We start from the raw sequence: 19,346 nt of genomic DNA on the forward strand, positions 1-19,346 counted from the left end.
TTTATGTTAGTTCTTTTTAACTCGGAGTTCTAAATTGGAAGATTATTGTGATTTTGAAATATAAAAATAAAATTATATTCTATTATTTTTTCATCGCTCAAAATAAGCGTCACACTCGCGGAAGCCGGTATACCCGCCGAAACGCCGTGCATTTATCGAGACTTTCAACCCCAGGTAGGCCAATTATGGATCTTCGGATCCACATTATGTCAGCAGCTGTTCTCCGTGAACTATGTTAAAGACAAACACCGTTCACGCCTGACAGATGACAGCTTACAGTCCTGCGTAAACTGACTTCGTACAGCCCCGATTTGCGGACTCTGTGCGCAGAGGCTCAGGAGCAGAAGTCCCATTGTAAACAAATCACGGCAGACCCGACGATGTTTCCATGAGCATGCTTTTGAGCATCTCTTTATTGGACACTTTTCTTTTCACACACGGTTGCTGTACGCATACAGCCGGCTGTAGCTTTTCAGCTCACAGCCCGACATACACCACCACCAACACAACAGCACAGATAGCGCAGACGTAAAGGCAGCGAGGCGTGATTGCGGGTGTCGCTCAGGTGCGTCCGCCTCCCCTGCAGCGGCGCCGCAAACCACGCCCCGCCGCACGCATTAACCAGGTAAAATACATAATTAGGCAGAATTTTGCAAATATCTATTTTTCATTTTTCAGCAGCATAGAGCTTTTTTCCAATTATTTTTTAAGAGTCAGGTCAAGGCTCCAACAGCCCAAAGGCGATATAAGGGTGGCGGCTGACAACAGTTTTTGTTTGCTACATGGATCATTTTAGTTCAGCTGGGTGTCTTTGCTTTTGTTATATTTCTTTAAGAGTTCAAAATGTGTTGATTACATAAATATAATTTAATTTTCTCTGTAGCACTTCATGGATTTCATAAGCAACACACCTTAGTTGTTCACACAAAGCATAAAGATAAAACACAATATATACAGTGTTATCTTCATTTTAGATGTCAAAAAGTATTTGCGGCTCCCAGTGTTTTCTTTTGCGTGGAAACCGGGTACGAATGGCTCTTTGGGTGTTAAAGGTTGCAGACCCCTGGTCTAGGATGTGGAAAAAGCCTGATGGTACAACAACAGAAGTCTGACTTCTTTGATACTGAGGAAAGAATTTCATTGTCCTCCAAATTTATCTTCTGAACATCTTCAAACTCTGTTTCGATGTGTCCAGCTGAAGAATAATGGTTGAACAAAACAAGCCTTTAACCAGTGTTTATGTGTGCATCGGCTCATAAGTTCTGCTGTATGTCTGACACGTGTAAGACAGACAAACATTCATCCTCATGGATGTCTCAGAACTGTGGGAGGAAGCCCGGGTTCCTGTAGAGAAGCCACATAGGGACACAGATGGACTTAAACTCTCCCTGATGTAACCACTGCACCACTTATTTATTTATTTTTTTCCCCACTGCATGGCAGATATCAGTCATTCTTGGGGAGCATGGCCAGACTTTAGGCTGGAATTGATGCACTGTAGAGCTGCACCTGTTTATGATAGGCAGAACTATCAGTGTACTATTAAAAGTTAAAGGTTCTCTTTACTCAGCTGCAGCGATAGGGCCCAGTGTTCCTCTGTGTTTGTCTCCATCTAGTGGACAATCACATTTACTACATGCCAGCTTGCTCCCCCACCTTCTATGAAACAATTGTTGTATTATTAACTGGGTCTGTTTATATTCTGCAATAAGAGGTGAACTAAGAGAGTTTCCAGTGACTGACTGTGAGAAGTTTTAGCATCACAAACAGGAGAAACGTTATTGTGCCATGAAAGAACCTCTCAGCAGAGGTGGAGGGTTTCTGGGAGTTTTGTGGAGATTTCTGGTGCATTTGTTTTTTAATTTCTGCTCCCTCAGCGTAGTTTGTCTGCACCACTTGTTTCATTTATAACCCTAAATCAATAATAGACCATTACTTCAGGTCTGAGTGGGCTATTTATATAGACCATAAAATAATTAATCAAACAACAAGAAATGCAGTTTCCTAAAAGTTAATGAAAGTATTTTATTTACTTCATCGCGTTTTGGTTCATATGATCTAATTTAAAACCTGCTTTATTCCAATGTTAACTTTAAACCGTATCAACGCTATCAATAAAGGTTATTAAAACCCCCATTAGTTATGGCCTTCCGCCCCCGATGTTTAAAACTCCTCTCCCTCTTCTGCCACGTTTTTGCTCCTCTCCAGAGGGAGGAACGACACTGGGAAGCAGCGCAGGAATCTGATTGGTGAGAAAACACAAGAAACCGCCTGTTGCCCCACCCACACACTCATTAGGCAGCTCTGATTTGTGAACTACTAAGCCAATCACGGTTACCATGGACTTTGGCTTTGCTGGTATCCAAGTGAGGACGTGATTTTTGGTGAACGCGTCGCTCCATCGCGCAGAGCGGAGAGCAGAAAGCGAACAGGAGCTTTCACCGCGACAACCACGGCCAGGTTAGAGAGTCACCTCATCGCTGCTTGACTGAAACAAACATCGGATACTTTACGAAGCAATGGCGCAGAGAAAGAATTCCAGAAACCCCTCAAAAAAAGGTACGTACCCTTTATCTGACTGGGTTCTCCCGCCTGAGTGTCTCTAATTCAGACTTCCGTTTAACATTCTGCAGTTTATAGCTATTTTCAGTCTTTGGAAAGGATCGCGTGTAGTACATCAAAAGCGAGAATATATTTTTAATCCATAAGATTAGTTCTTCGATGCGGCTAACACACTGATACAAAATATAACGTAGACTCCTACTTTCGGAGGTAGAACTCCCGTGGTTCCAACAGCGCAAAGTGCGCCCTTTGGCGTCCTGAAGCGTCTCTAACACGCTGTTAAATATCTAATTGTAATAAACGAATCACAATTACTGTATTTTACTGAAGCCGAGTGAAGAAGTATTTTTTACATATTCCCGCAGATGTCGTATTTTATGTTTATAACTTGTAGCGCCGTCTCTAAACAAATGCATAATCGATTGGAAGAATTTTCAATGGAGTCTGGTTGGATGTTCTCGCGATACAAGACGCGGGACTGGTTTCGCCCCTTTCTCTGCTAGTTCTGCTAAATGAACACAATAAAGCAGACTCCCAGTTTAACCTCACTGATAAATCCCGGCATGCTCTGTGTGATTATAGCTTCATTGCCCATCGGTAACATGAAAGTGGCCGTGGAAATGACGCTAAGCTAACCTAGCCCCCATCAATAACAGCCTGCTAACGGCAGCTAACTTTCTCCCAGTCAGCAGTGAGGGGTTCATGTTATCTCTGTTATCTGTGCGGGAGTTTACTGGCCCCGCTCATTATTTACACATTTATAAGCCCGATATAAAGCACCGGGTTATTCCTCACTGCAATCTGTAATTAATTTAAAGGGCAAAAACACACGAATCATGCTTTCACTGACATTCATGAGACAGTCTGAGGTCTTTAAACAGGGTCCCCAAAAAACCTGAAATACAAACACATATAATTTCACATCAAAGATAAATGTTGATGTTTCTGTCATTGTTGGGTGTTACAAAGTGCTCACTGCTGCTGCTGAAAATTTTAGCTTTTAAACATTTAACAGTGTTACCTCCACGTTTCTCTCAGACATGCTTTCCATTTGTAACAACACATGCAAACATCTGTTAGATCAGGTGAGAGCAAGAATAACAACCGTTTGACATCCGTGACTGTGTGCACACACAACTCTGACACACACACACACACACACACACATACACACACACACACACACACACACACACACACACACACATAAACACACACACAGTGACGAGTGATGGATCGTTAGGATCTTGTCACGTAAAAGCAGAACTGGCTGTAATGAGGTACTCTAAGACCAGAGGAGCCTTTTCATGGTTGTTAATACAAACAGGAAGTTTGCTTTTTTTCACAAACCATAAAGAGTGCCCCCATCCCCCACCCCACATGCGCACACACACACACACACACACACACACACACACACACACACACACACACACGTATGTGTTACTAGAGCCTCTTTATTTTTCATGTGTCAAACGTCCCAAACATCATGTGTAACCCTCCATGCTGGTGCGAGCTTGTAAACCTGTGATATGAGCACTGGGAATAATTTTCCGACCACTATGAGGAAATCTTGGGTGAATATAAAACCACCCGGAACAGCTGGCTTTTGATGTACTTGTTCAGGCTGTTTAAAAAGTGGTTGGAGACCACAAACAAAATTGTTGTGATTTCCAATCAGCTTCCAGTGTTGTTGTTAAGGAGACGGGACCACTCACAGTCAGTTGTTGTCTTCAAAGCGACTTCGGTGGGTCGAGGTAGAGATAAAAGGGTAATACAGCTGAGTTGCTCTGCTATCAGTTCATTAGAATCAAGTTGGCAATTCCAGAAATTGCTCCACAAATAGTGATATAGTTGCTGAAGGGCAGCAATTTTACTGTAAAATGACACAGGTTGGTTTTTATACAGGCAGCCGAGTCAGCGTCCACTATTGGAAAGATAAGCTGTGCTCATCAGTGCACCACTATCACACTTGTTCTCTCTCTTAGTCTGCAAAATTACACTATTATGCTATTTCCATTTCGTTGTATATTCAGTACCAGTAGGCGCTTCGAGTCACGAGCACCAAACGCAGTGATCTGATTGGTCAGATCTGTTTATTAAATATGAAAAATCGAGCATGATCCCAAAAAATTATGTGCCTCAAATTCGCCCTATTAAATTACGCTGTTGGCGATGCATTAAGAGCAGAAAAAGATTTTTAACACATGAAATTATTTGACCCGTTTTATGCGTTTGGTCCATAAAGACCTCGAGAGTAAACGTTGTCAGTCTGAGTCGGACCGTACATTGACCTCTGACCTCTGGTCGTCCGGAGCCTGAACCTGTGGGTCATACCTGCTGATACCGTTGTTACTCTTGTGTTTGAACCATCGCGAGCGCTTGAACTGCCGTTTGTATTCTCGGATCTCGTGTTTAAAACAGATCATCCAAAAATATTTGTATTTAGGGGAAAAACGTGCTGTACTTGTGAAACTGCCACACTTATGGGGGGTGTTATCCACCATTAACACCCACTTCACTCAGAGCCCCAACAGCTGTGTAAAGCGCTCTCTCAGGGCTGTTTTCATTGGTTCCCTGCTGTGGTTCAGGACCAGTACAGCACCTTGGTTTTTTCTGGCGTGGCGTACTACCTGCTGATTATTTCTGAAACGCTGCTTTATTTCAGGTGACACGGCCAACAGCTGAGAGAGTCCAGAAATGCGAGTGTCAAGGTTATGCGAGGGCTATTCTGTCCTCTCTGGCATCTCTCACCCAGCGTCGCAGGGTTTGTCAGCTCTAATAATAGTGTGGATCAGGTTCAGCAGCCCGTCACAATCCCTGTGCTGCTGGGAGGAAGAGGAGGAGGAGCTCCTTCACTCTTTGTCTTTTCTCGGAGACGCTGAGAGTCGCTGAAGCTTTTTGATGATCGGTCGTTTAGAGACTTTCTTCTTTCGGATTGTTCTTATCTCCTTCTGTCACTTCGTTGACTTCCTCCTTGAACTTTTAAAGCTGCTTTTTTGCGTTGTTTTCTTCAAGCACGCCGTCGTCTTTTTGAGAAGACTGAGATAGTTTTGGTGCGTTAATCTTCGGTCTGTAACATCTTCAGGTTTTGTCCTGCAGGTCAGTTTCATCTCGTGCGTGAAGGAGTTTCACTTTCTGTTTTTAATGTTTTTGATGCTGGTTTAGTGTGGTGCGTCCGCCCATGGAGCGATACCGCCACTACGGCACCTCCTACACCTCCTCTCCTGGTGCAGCTCATGTAGAGGAGATCCACGCTGAGGAAGAGGAGGAGGTGGAGGAGGTGATGTACACTGAAGAGGAGGTGGAGCCGCTGTTAGAGGATGAAACGCAGCCTCTGGTGCAGGAGACAGGTAGGACTGATGCATGCATGAGGTTTGGTTCAGTTTAGGTTTGGCTCTCACCTGGTCGGGTTTGGCTCGTTTAGGAGGCGTGAGACAGGTAGGACAGGCATGGATTGGCCCGGTTTGGAACACTTCTTAGAAGGTCAGAGTTTTGTGTGATTTCACCTTGTATGGTGTGCAGCATGCTTTTAACACAAACTCGGCTACATCCTGTGGCAGCTTTTCACAATAAAAGCTGCCAAGATGAAACCTGGTGATGCTGTGAAGGCTTGTGGTGATTTTGGTGTGAAGCGAATGTGTCTCAGCATCAGTTTGTTGGGGTCGGTATTCAGATTAAACGTCATCGTCGCGTCTAATCCAAAATTTTTAACATCAGGTTTCCTTTAAGTTTAAGCAGACTTTTCACAGGAGCAAAGCTGTTTCTCTGTAGGCTTCCAGCAGGTACAGTGATCTTTTTTTTTTTTTTATAGGAATCATAAAATCGCAGTTGTTGCATCGCCCCGATTTGCAGTTACACGTTGATGAAGGTTACGGTGCAGGGTAGGTGGTCGCTGCATAGCTGTGGATTGAATTTCCATCCAAAGTGTAAATTCCCAGTAACTCAGACAAAGTACTTGAAACCCAAAGTGACCTAAGTTTGCTTGAGTTTCTCGGGATTGTGGGACGTCAGGTCAGCAGTGATGAGGATGATTTACTGGGCTGTAAAGTCCACGTTCCCACCCTGAGAGAGGTGTGTGACGGTCATGAGTAAATGTCCATCCCTTACTTGGATAGAGGAAGCTGCTATTTGCTGTGCTGTAGCAGTGCTTGGTTACACGAAGGGGATTTGTGTCTCCGGCTAGAATTGAACCAGCAATCATTTACTTAAACTCCCTGCAAGTTGTCCCACTGGGGGCGCCGTGGCTGCTTTGATGACTTTGGCTACGTCCACACTAGCCCGGATAAATTTGACAAACGGCGTTTTCTTCTGAAAACGCTCCGCCTCCACACTAGCATTTTCAGTCGTTTTCACAGAGTTGTGCGTCCACATTGAAACGACTGAAGCGCTTACGTTCCAGTACTGCGCAAGAAGATTCGGCCTGCCTCATTTCTGTCTGCCGTTTATTTACTTTCCGGCTCTTTGAAACATCTCTTTGAAATCACCGAGTTTTTTAAATGGACTAACAATGAGGTGGAGTTGTTGCTGCGAGTAACACAAAAGTACAAAGTTGCAAAAGCGAGTGAGAATTAAAGAATTTGAAAAAAAGCTATCTCGAGCACGTACAGACTGATATGAATCTTTAATAGGGCTGTCAAACCAAACAACTGCTGTATAATGCTCTCCGCTATCTTAGTTTAATTGGTCACATGAATGCATCACATGACTAAAATGTGTCATTGTTTTCGAAAAGGCTCTGGGTTCATTGTCCACACTGCAACGCGAAAACGGCGTTTTCAAATGTATCCGCTATGGAGAGCGTTTTCAAAACGTTTCTGCAAACGCCGTCTCAGTGTGGACGGGAGGCCAAAACGGAGAGAAAAAGATGCGTTTTCAAACCAAAACGTATTAGTGTGGACGCAGCCTTACATAACCTTAACCTTTGCTCTTTAAACTCTAAAGCTTTAACAGTTCTTCGTCCTGGTGCCTGAACCAGGTGAGCTTCATGTATGATGAAACCCACAAACACTGACGGGTGTTAAAAAGCTGGTTTATCAGCCATATCAGGACCGGGGTGATGCTTTTTTCATCACTGCTGTCATTAACTGCTGCTTTCTATAGTCTTTAGTGCTGTTAGAGACACTTGAGGTGTTTTAACCGCACACGTGTTTAACACGGGCTCAGGCTATTTCAGGAGTGTTCTTAGTGACATTTTCAGGCAGTACAAAAGCAGACAGCTGTTCTTTATCTGCAGCCTGTTCAGTCCTGAAACAGCTGTTGTCATCTCTCTCTCTCTCTCTGTTGGGGTCATATTGACTCTCGCTCTATTCCTGGGTCGGGTTGCTCTTTGTGGAGCCATGTTGCCCCTCTCTCTGTTCCCTCTTTATTTTTCCTGGACTTTCAGTCTTTCACCAGAAGTTTTCCTTCAGCCGACACTCCGACCTACAGTTTCATCACGTCATAGTGCTCTCTGCCTGTACTTCCTGTCTCGCTCTCCCACTCGGTCTCCTCGTTTTCCCAAAGCACTTAAAATAGTAAGACAATGTGCCAAATCTGTCCTGAGGAAAACCAGCTGGAAACATGACGCCTCAGTCCATTAAGTCTGAACCTTAGTCACTAAAGAGGGCTTAAATCTGATCACCCAGCTTCAGCCTGTTGCTGGTTACTGATTTCATAACACATTAATATGCTTGATTACCTGTGCAGGTAAGCAAGACTGGTGCACGGATACTGGTGCACATGCACACACTTCTATCTCGTAGAAGTGTGTGCATGGTCCTTATTTTTCTGGTCATTTTGTAAATAAAAAAATATTTTTCTCTGTTTGCTGTTTAAGTTTCATGTTTTGTTTTGTTTTTTTTGTTAATTTCATAAATAAATGTTTTCAGTGTTTTTGAGCCTCATACCTTCAGGAGTACAGGAGATGTCCACATGTTTGAAATTATGATAAAGCTGCCATCAGGTTTTACGCCTGCTCCAGTCATTGGATTTTGTTTGTCGATCAATCGGCACCAGTATTGTTCTTCAGCTCGTGCTGTGACGATAAAAGTTTGCATGCATTTTGTGAAATACACAAAGCTTATTGCACGATAACATTTTTATTTTCAGTTGTGCAGATTTAAACCTGCGTGCTGTCGTCCTCTCTGCGACGGTTTGAAATAAAGACGTGACGCAATGCCTCAGATTTCACTTTATTCTTCAACAGCAAAGCTCTGAGCTGTGTGATATTGTCTGTCTGTGGGTGACACCAAGTGCAATGCGATACACCGAGTATGTTGCTGTCAACACGTTAACTACTGATCTAAATCTGGCAGCAGGCGCGATCGTGCCTCGGTTAACAAGTTCGAAGAAGAAATAAATGTTTCTCAAACTGGTTACTGACACCAGTGCAGTCGTTTTGGTATTAACATCAGCTTTTCACACCTGCAGAGGGGAAGACGGTGCCGGTGGAGAGCAAAAATGGAAAGAGGACAGAGGGAGGAGGCGGAGGAGATGCAGGTGGAGGCCCAAAGTACTCTGTGTTCACCTGGTTTGTGGTCCTGGGTCTGCTGGGAGTCTGGAGCTCTGTGGCCGTGGTCTACTTCAACATCGTTGACTACGACACCGTCATCGGTAAGTTGGAGGGCGGGCATGATAACATGGTGTAATTTAATGGAACCAGATGCATGATTGATTCAGTGCCCAATTTCCTGAAGCTTTTATTTTGAAGGGGTGCAGACTTTGAACAGCTAAAACCAGCGCGGGATTGTTTTCTGGCAGAAAGAGAGAAGTGGTTAACATGCATCACTTGTGGTTGTTTTGCAGAAGTAAAGCAGACATTCAGCATTTCATATACCTCATTTTAAGCTTCCTCCTGAATGAAGATGACATGCAGATTATCCTGTGATTATAAAAGTGAGCTCGGGTGAAATGCTCAACGTGTGGGCGCCCCACACATTACTTCAGTCAGCAAACAGGATAAATAAAACATCTCACCAAGCAGCAGGCCGTGTTTAGTAACAGCACTCCATGTTGTCTTTATTTACAGTCACATGCAGTGAAAGTAGGATTGTGTGATAATCTGCCTGTTCAAACATCGAACTCTGAGGCAGCGCCTGGAGTTTCAAACGGTCCAAATAAAGCGTGGCCGTTCTCCCGCGTTTTACAGTAAAGTCTGATATCCACGAAGAAGCGGAAGAAGAAGTTCACATAAAATTAGATCGTCTTTGTTTACACACCAAGTGCGTTTCTGAAAAAACGACACAAAATTCCAAAACTTTTTGTCAAGTCGACACGATGATGTCGTGATGTTTCTAAAGATGAAAACGAGGAAACAGATTCTGTGCTTAGAGAAAGCTGGCTTTTTAGTTTGTAGGCAGAGGCACCCAGTGAATGACCCAGGGCGGATTCAAACCCAGGCCACAGTAGGTGGGTCACCTGATCGCTCCAGAGCACTGAAGACGGCCTCCTGCCATATCTTCAGGCTCTGCGTTTTAAACCACTGCTGTTTATCTCGATCAGATGCTTTTATAACAGACTTATTGAAAGTTCTGATGTCAGATTGATAAACGCCTTATCTTTTATCTTATCTTTCACTTTCCTGCCTCTTTGCTGTGAGCTGCTGCAGCACCACCACCTCGTCACTCTGTTGCTTCATAATTTTTCACAAATTTGCTCCCAAACTATAAAAAATGAGTTATGAGTTAAATAATTTAACTCTGGTTGGTACAGACAGCCCAACATGTCTTTACTGACCCTGGATCATCATTGATCCTGACGCAGCGTTACCTGACCAATCACAGTGCTGTCCACTAATCAGGTTTATCTCTCAGCTGTGGGCTCACCACAGTGGATCATGGAGCATGTAATGGTTACATCTAAATGTTACAAGATGACGATCCTTAGCAGTCTTTTTCTTCGATCGGGTTCGTCTCCAACGTGAGAGCAGCGTGAGAACGTTTGTGGAGTCCCGCCGTGTGCGGAGAAGAAGACATGCCTCTATTGGCCTCTTTGGTTTGGTTCTCAGCAGCATTTCTGTCTGGATCTCGAGCGTTCACACACACTGAAACACAATGTCAAAGTAGTGGTTTTTGTACAGGAACCCGGCGACATCTTCATGTGGTTTGATGCCGAGTTTTCACAGCGCCTTCCTCTCAGTCAGACGTGCACAAACACGGCATTTCAAAAGTACAGTAACAGTAAGGTTTTGGTCTGTGTGCACAAAGAAATGTATTCCACACATACGTGCTGTGATTGAATGATTTAAGCAGCAAAAGCATCATTTACATGTGCTGTTAGCCGTTTGTTTAGGCTCTGAATGTCTGCAGCTTAAAGCAGTGCTGCTTTTTGGTGTGCATACCAAAAGGAGTGAGACAAGCAGGAGGAAGTGCTCTTGTGGCCTGAAAATACACATATATATACGTTTGCTGTGGTCTGTGGTTGGTTGGGTTATTAACAGCTTTCAACCTTACATACTATGTTACTGTCAGAAAGGTATTAAGCTTAAATACCATCCGAGCCCAGGTTGGAGTCTGTGAAGCTTTGCACGAACTCCGGAAAAAACAGAGCCCAGATAGACCAAACCTCAAAGAGCCAGAGGGAAGTTTGCTGAAATGTGTGCCCGCTAGACTTTTGGTCACATTTTACAATCACTACAGTTTCAATATGAAATACAGCCACCATTTCCTCTTCTGTTTTTGAGCTACTGACTTCAGTTAGGGTCAGTAAAATAGTTTTGGGGGATTTTTTTGGTTTTGTTTCTTGGGCTCTGGCTGTTTTTTAGTCACGGCAACTTTGCTGTTTGATCACGCAGTTCTGATCAGTTCATTGTTGAGTCACAGGCTGTGCCAAATTTGAAGAAATTTCACACTGAGATATCAGTCCCAAAATAAGGCTGGAAGGTTAAGCTTCCAGGTAAAAGAGTGCCATTCGTAAAATCTGCACAGGAAACGCTGAAACCAGGAGACGGCTGCCACCTGTCGTAACTCAAAGACCTGAAAGCAACAAGGATGCGTAACAATGCCACAGTGGACTGATCTCAAGACTCTCGCTCGACTTCTTTGTGGGAAAACGAGTTTGAAAGGTAACGACAGCGAAAGCGGCGACTCTGCTGTGTCATAGTACAAACTGATCCTCATCTCAAACTTCCCTCCGTCAGGCTGATACATGACTTCGTATCTGTAGACTTCATGACTCCATCGTGCACACACATCGGCCACAGCTGTGAGCAACTTCCTGTTGAGATAACTGTGTCAGCTCTCAGTTACGAGGTTTCATTGTATGGAAATCATAACCACAGTGAGACAGGCCAGCGCTGAGACGTGAGCCCCGTTTGCTTGACTCTGCCTCTGTACAGCAGTTTGGATCACGTCATGCCGTGAGCTGCACAGCATGCAGAGATTCAAACGGCGAACTCCTGTCAGTGTTTCTGCTTTTTAGTCTTCTTCAGACAGATGCAGTCAAGATTGACAGGAAAGCAGAAAAAGAGCAAGGGCTGCGGTTCGGACTCAAACCTGGGCCGGCTGCTCTCCAGCTGTATGACATACGGTCGCCCGCTCACCCACTGCGCTAAACCGATGGCTGATTCAGTGTTTCTGTAAAGGAGAGAAAAGATGAGACTTGTGGTTATGTCAAGAAAGAAAGAACGGACTCAAAAAACGCTGAACACTGAACACATCATCATGTGGAAGGTTAAACACTGTCCCTACAAATACTGTGTGTACGAAGCAGGAAAGCCCAAACTTTAAGAATCTAACCGGCCTCTGAAATGTACGGTGCTTTGTGCTGTTAGTCAGCTGAGGGTGACCATAATGTCGATGAAAAAACAGTTTTAAATTGATTAGTATTCTAGTGCCGACTACAGCAGCAGCGTCTAAATATCCAGTTTAAAACTGGCTGATGTCCCCTTCAGAGTCATCACTCCATGCACCTCTGCACCGCGTCGTTCGGATTGTTCCCTGGAGCTTCAGGGCTGAAGGGAACAATACGAACTCTGATGAGGGGCTGGTTTTTCTCTCAGTCGTCGTAATCATGAACAGATTTCCTGGTATTCGTTCTGTGGACTTGTTAATGAGCTGTTAAAGACGAAGATGCAATGCAGTTTAAAATCAGTCTTGTTTTATTGACTTTTTCTCGTTCCAAACTCCTGTTGGTGACAGGGAAGTTACAGAGCGCCCCCTAGTGGAAAAACCATGCAACATAAACATTCATAATGTGGTTTGAAAGCCGTTTCTCCCGTCTCTTCCTTATTTTTTTTCTAGTTTTCATTGACCAGTCGTTAGAAATACAGATACTAAAGTATTGGCAGACGGCTAATATCGGCCTCTACGCTGATGTATCTGTTTGAACCTAGACAGTATAACGTCACCGGTGTCAACAATAAGTGATCAGAATTAAATGCTTCTTAACCCGGAGGTGAGTGATTCAATGACCACCAATGGGAGTGACGGATGCCACTGACTGACTTAAGAGGGTGCGTTAAATACATTAGAGGGTTAGCTAGGCAACTGAGTTTGGGATTTTATGCTAGTGACTGACAGCCAGCTACAAAAATATGTAAGATATCAGTTTGTTTATATGTTTATAAATGAACTGGCCACACTAACACAGTCTTTGCTCGCCACCTCACCTTTCTGCAACGTTTTCCTTTGTCTCCAAATTGAATTCAGGTTGATGGGTCACCAATTTTGACAGTTTAAATAGAAGCACAGAGCAAAAACTCTCTAAATCAGTCAGGTGTGCTGGAAGTGGTGGGAAAATGCACAAACAAACAACTTTATTGGGGACAGCTGCTGTATTTTGCTTTTTGTGGCCAGAGTCACACAATCTGTGGTTGCACTTGTTTTTGCAGCTAGCACGCATCGTGTGTGTGTGTGTGTGTGTGTGTGTGTGTGTATGTGTGTGTGTGTGTGTGTGTGTGTGTGTGTGTGTGTCCTGGAAGGCTTGTTTTTTTCTAATGCTGATAACCATCGTTCAATAACGTGACTCACCGGGCAAACTGGTTTAAAACGTGGGACAAAAACAAGTCTGCTGCTGCCCAAATGATCCAAACTGCATTTTGTAAATAAGAAAAGAATGTGGCAGAAAAAGTCGTTTAATATCTGTAAGGCAAAGTGTCTCAAAATGAATGGTAAAGCATTACAGGCTGATATCTGCTCTGTGCATCGGGATCTGTTTAATAAAAGTCTTTATTTGCTGTGTAAACAGTGCATATGTGATATGTTTAGGAAACATAAACTCACATCGTGCACATCTTCGTAATGACTGTGCTGATCTAAACAGTGACTCTGCAGTGCTTTAACCTCCTGTGGCCTCTCTATCTTCCTCCCTCCTCTTCTTCCTCTTCTCTCTGTGTTATCTCTGCACGCAGCCAGAGCTAAGGAGTTTCGTATGAACTTTTCTGAAGTTTTACAAGGTACGGTCTCAACGTTTACCTGCCATAACTACTCATCTCCATCCATCGTATTACACCCTGATTTCATCAGAGCCCACTGTGACTGCAAGCTGGAGATGGAAGAATCACATTAATGTTTTTAAAATAGTTTTAAATGAAAAATGAACTTTAAAGGTTTTGGCAGAATGTGAACAAACAGCAGCTGAGAAGTTATATCCAAGCTGATGAAGAGAGTTTAATTAGAGGCAGAGCTCTGCCAGATTGTACAGTGAGTTAATGTAAAGGAAGTTACAGTGGTAACTACGGTTCTGTGAATTCCCTGTCGACTTTCAGTGGTGATAATCGAGGTGGTTACCTTGTGTCTCCTTGTGCTTGTAAACAAAGCCGCATGTCTGAGTGTAGGCCGCCTGCACATGTACACTGTTGGTTACCACATGGCAGCCAGTATCCAGTCTCCATAGCAAACACTCCAGGTGAGCAGCACAGCTGTTTTCCAGGAATTGGCAGAGTTGTAGTTTCCTGCATGACGTCCACTGAGTGACTCTGCTTAAATCTTATCTCGTCCTGCAAGGAGACATGCCTACCTCGTTTACTGTCACGGGACGTCAGGAGGGAATGAAACAGAACCTTTATTAACTCAGTAAGGATAGGTTTGATTGAAAATTAAATAAACAGAAAGTTAAAAGGTTAAGAGATTGGCTTACCGTCTGGTAAGCTTCTGCCTGGTGGTGAATGTGTGTGTAGACATGTCTGCCTTCTCTTTAATATGATGCAACTGAATGGCAACAACCAAACCAACCAAAAGGTGCTTGTTTTATATTTTACTGTTTTATACGTTTTTGTGGTCCGGCTAACTGAGAGGTCCACAAAACTAAACAGCAGTTTTTTAAATGCTTTCGATTTGTGGTCTGAGTTGAGTCTGGGTCTGATCGGCGGGGCTGCTGGTATCTAACAGACATAATTCTCCTCATCACCACATCCTTCCTCTTTTAACAGAGCCACTTCCTCTGTGCACTTTAACACACTGATGCATGCTTTTATTTTTGTGACTATTTTTGCCTTTATTTGATAGAGCAGCAGTGAAGCATAGGCATGGAAGGGGGGAGAGAGATCAGGGGGAAGACACAGAGCAAAGGCCCGCGGGTCGGGCTCGAACCCAAACCCAGGCCGCCGCATTTCATCACCACCTGCTCACCCAGAGAGGATGCTTTTATTCCTACACAGACCGCTGCTTTACAGAAGAAGTTAACCTGTTCTCTGTCACATGGTCTGAAGATGACTACCATTTTATTATTTGGAGGTAGAAGGAGACAGAGGTCACCACCTTTCTACACTTTCAGTTCTTCTATTGGGAAAAGCTTTTATCACTGCTGTGACTCAAAGCCCAACAATGGTGTTTGGACCGGCCGTGTGAGAGCATCAGACAGAAAATGTAAAACAAGACCGAAGGCCTGATATGTGCGAAACCATAAAGAAAAATTATTTATCCCATGCTACAGAGAGATGAAAAACATCAAAAACACAGTTTGTTACATTTTTCTTTGTCCTTTTTCACCATCTGAGCTCTTTTAGTAACATCCTCTCATTACATCTTCCTCTGCTCTGGTTTAATGGCATCAAATGGAGAACTTAACAAAACTGGTGAATGCAAACCATGGATGGTGTAGAGACAGATGTAGCCGCCGTGATGTCAGCACAGAGATGAGCATTTTTCCTTTCCTTTCTTTTTTTTCTCTCTTGGACTAACCAAAATTTACAAAAAGGGCTCACAGTTTTATTCAGTATGATCCAAGACGGGTGGCACATTATAGTTCACTCTGATAGTTGCATTCACATGCACATTCAGCTAACACCAACCTTATCAAGGGATGAAGAGGGTTTTTCATGTTGTATAGAACTTGTTGGTCTAACTTCATCTCCTCCTCTTCCTCCTCCAGGTAAACTGACGGCCTACGACACAGACGGAGACGGAGACTTTGACGTGGAGGACGCCAAAGTTCTGCTCGGCAAGTCTGCTTTCATTTTGCTGTTTGCTGCCCGCTGCTCTGCCTGCCTGATGTGGTTTACAGATGTGTGACAGTGCCTCGGATTCAGAGATTAACCCGTCAAACATAAACTGAGTTTAAAGCTGAAACATCACAGGGAGCCACAAAGCTCAGGTTTAACACGGAGTCAGCAGCGTGACTGCAAAGACCAATGAGATGCTCAGAGATAAAAGTGTGGGCCACGAGTCTGCTCGCTGATATTAAATGCTCTGTATTATTTTAGGCTGTTAACTCTGATCTTCCTCATAGCACTGTGGCATTCATATACTTGAAACATAGATTTTTTTCCAACTTGTTTTCTTCATGCCTGCTATGATGGAAGGACAGTAATGCATCTGAGTGCTATTTGCTAATGGTGAACATCATACATAGAGGAAAAACACATGAGATCAGATGGTGCTGTAAAACAGGGGAAGCATGCAAATATAAAGACGACGACTGCAGAACTGCAATAAAAATAAGTGAAAATGAGCTCAGCTCAGGGCCGGTTCTGACAGTTTAAATGTCCATCGCTACCACAAAGACGTGCCTCATCTACTGTATCAGTGTCCCTGCAGGTCGTTACAGAAATCTATGAAGTTATAAATCAAGAAAAGAAGGTCTTAAACGGACGTGTATTCCATGAGACAGCAGTTGTGTTGTCATGTTTCAGGGTGTAGTTAGGTGGTGTAAATGTTGATTTTTGATTGTTGGCTGTTTGGTTGGGAAAAAGTGAGACAGTCAGTGTGGGTTGGATCTCCAGCATGAAGAGAAAGTGAGGTAGGCTTTTCCCACGAGAGAGGAGGACGTCATGGTCACGCTTCCTCAAGTAATTACTAAACCGACATCAGCTGAACATCTGGATGTTACAAGAATTGACCTTTTTGTACACTGTCATAGTTCTGCTTTCGGGCTGTTCATGGAAGGTGTTCACAACTTTAACCTTTTAAGCATTAACACGTTTACAGAACCTTCTCTGGTATATAAAAACAAAAATATTTTATAAATGATACATTACAGATGTATATTAATACAATTCCCCACAAAAAGCTGGCACAGCAGCCCCTCAGCCTTTCTCTGAGGTCGTTCGGTAGGCACTCGGACTCGAGCTGCTACTCCTGGACTGGACACTTCTAAGATTGGGTGGTTCGCTCAAGTCTTACTGGGTGGAGACCACGGGGCACGCTGGAGAGATTATGTGTCTCAGAGGGCTTGGGACTGCTGAAGGACATGCCCGAGGAGAGGTCAAGGAAAGGGAGGTTCAGTTCGCTGCCCCCATGACCTGAAACAACATACGTAGAAAATGGATGGAGAGAAAAACGTCCTGTAGAGTTTCACAAATCCTGCACAATAAACGGAGAACATCACTGATCAGAGTGCTGTAGAGATTAATGCACTGTCGAATATTTCTATACCTAACTAGAAAACCAGACTATGTTCCATCATTTCTACTTAAATTTAGTGTATTGAGGTGTCAGAAGGGCCTTAAACACCGTTCATTATTTCACTGGTTCAGATTTAGCACTTAGTGTTTGGTTGTTTTCATAAAACCTCGACTTGGCTCACTTTTAAACAATTAAAGGATTGTGAATATCTGTGACTACTAGAGCAGCTTTTTTACGCAGCTGTGTCCAGTTTGAAAACTAGTGTTTAAATCCACACGGCCTGAACAGCACAGCCCACCTGTGATCTTCAGGTAGAAATGGATCTGCTGCAGCTGCAGGGATCGCTTTCTGTTTGCATGATTTGTAGCTTTGGACACTTTTCCTTGACTTTCAGTAACTTTCATTGCTTACATTCAACAAAAGCAGAGCTTTTCATTTGAAACCTTCTGTTTATGTATCTCAAAGATCAGTTTTCTGCTCTGTCTTTCACTTCAAGGATGATGGTTATCTTATTATTTATGAAACCGAGCGCTTTTACTTTTTTAGGTTTCTGTTGTCAGTAAACTAAACAGTGTGGTTCATCTTCTGTCTGCTCTGAGCCACAGTAGCTGCTCCCTTTAAGCAATGTGGGTGGGGCTTGTGTGAAATGACCATATCAGGTAAAACCCTCCTTGTGACATCACACAGATCTAAGAGTAGAAAAAACTGTGTGAAAATGAGTGTTTACATCAATCTGCTGATCTCATTGTTTGAAACGTTGTTTAAAATAAACATCCAGAGTTTGAACAGGTGATATATGACAGGAAACAAGAAATGCATTTAGTCTTTATTTTGATAGGGCCAGGCATGTATTAAGTATTGTAACTTCCTGTAAATAACAGCAGAGTGTTGATAGCATCTGCTGGCAGTATGAAGTCTTAATGGGAAGCTGTGTTATAGATGTCGTGTTTGAAGTAGACTTAGCAGGAACATGGCCGCCTCTGTTCCTTTTTATTGAGTGGACAGCGTGTCAGAGGTCACCTGACGTGGTCAAGACAGGAAGTAAAATCTTTATTAAATGTCTATAATTCATCTTTAACTCACTATCTTTCTCTTGTCCCGTCTCATCACCCTGTATTTATTTATTTTACCATACTTTTTTGTTCCAGTTTACTCCCCCCATCCATCCTCCCTCCATCGCATCATTTCCACTTCCTTTCCTTTATATTCCCTCCTTTGATCCCCTCTGCACTTCCACCCTTCCTTTTTCTTCTCTTCCTCTCTCTTCCGTCAGGCCTGACCAAAGATGGCAGCGGTAGTGCGAATGCCGAGTCGCTCGAGGAGGTTCTTAATATTTTAGCTGAGGAGGGCTCTGATTGGATCTATGGCTTCTTCACCTTCCTTTATGACGTAGTGTCCTCGCCCTTAGAGCCGGGTGAGGAGGAGGAAGCAGCAGCCTCTGAGATGATGAAGGAGGAGGAGGAGGTGGAGGAGGGCGGGACAGCCTCCTCGGATGACGGGGAGGTTAAAGGGGTCATACTGGACCTCCAGAACCAATAGAAGGACAGGAAGCAGAGAACAGGCGGTAGGGAGTCTGCCTGGTTCCGACCAGACTGGGATGTTCTGTAGCCCAGTATGACTGGAGGAGGCCAAAGAGGGCAGACTGGTCGGAGTTTTATTTAATAAATGCGAAACACCACAAGCAGGAAGAACTGAAGGCTGAAGTGATTCCAGATAACGGTCGATCTACGGGACTGATTCGTTTGTTTGACATTAACAGATTTTCTCCATCAGATAAAAACGTCCTGCGAGGTCAAAGGTCAAACGGTAAAGCAGGTCCTCGTGGCAACTGGAGGAAAACTGAGAGAAATTCATTTTTAGGGACGATAATGAGTTTGAATTTAACCCAGCTGTTACCTCCGCTCTCATTCATGATAACATATTTAAACAGACAGAAGACATAACCGACCGACCGTGAACAAAATGTAAACTTGAAGTAAGAAACAAACAATGAAACCAGTGCTTCAGTGCTGTAGCTGTACT

General features: G+C 43.6%; 1 protein-coding gene across 15 annotated transcripts in view; it reads left to right on the forward strand.

Moving 5' to 3' along the window:
* Positions 1-2,300: 2,300 nt before the first annotated feature.
* Positions 2,301-19,346, forward strand: part of unm_hu7910 (un-named hu7910) — a 44,430-nt gene continuing 27,384 nt past the window's right edge. For 4 of the 15 annotated variants that reach the window (XM_005468108.4, XM_005468110.4, XM_005468112.4 and 1 more), the window contains exons 1-5: positions 5,424-5,618; positions 5,731-5,915; positions 8,974-9,156; positions 13,892-13,936; positions 15,853-15,921. In XM_005468108.4, coding sequence (XP_005468165.1) covers positions 5,747-5,915; positions 8,974-9,156; positions 13,892-13,936; positions 15,853-15,921 — 466 coding nt within the window. In that variant the 5' untranslated portion in view covers positions 5,424-5,618; positions 5,731-5,746. Of the gene's footprint in view, positions 2,560-5,223; positions 5,619-5,730; positions 5,916-8,973; positions 9,157-13,891; positions 13,937-15,852; positions 15,922-19,346 lie in introns of those variants that run through there. The other 11 variants (XM_019353559.2, XM_019353561.2, XM_019353560.2 and 8 more) reach the window with 10 other exon arrangements.

Source organism: Oreochromis niloticus, linkage group LG9, assembly GCF_001858045.2.
Source record: "Oreochromis niloticus isolate F11D_XX linkage group LG9, O_niloticus_UMD_NMBU, whole genome shotgun sequence".
NCBI lineage: Eukaryota > Metazoa > Chordata > Actinopteri > Cichliformes > Cichlidae > Oreochromis > Oreochromis niloticus.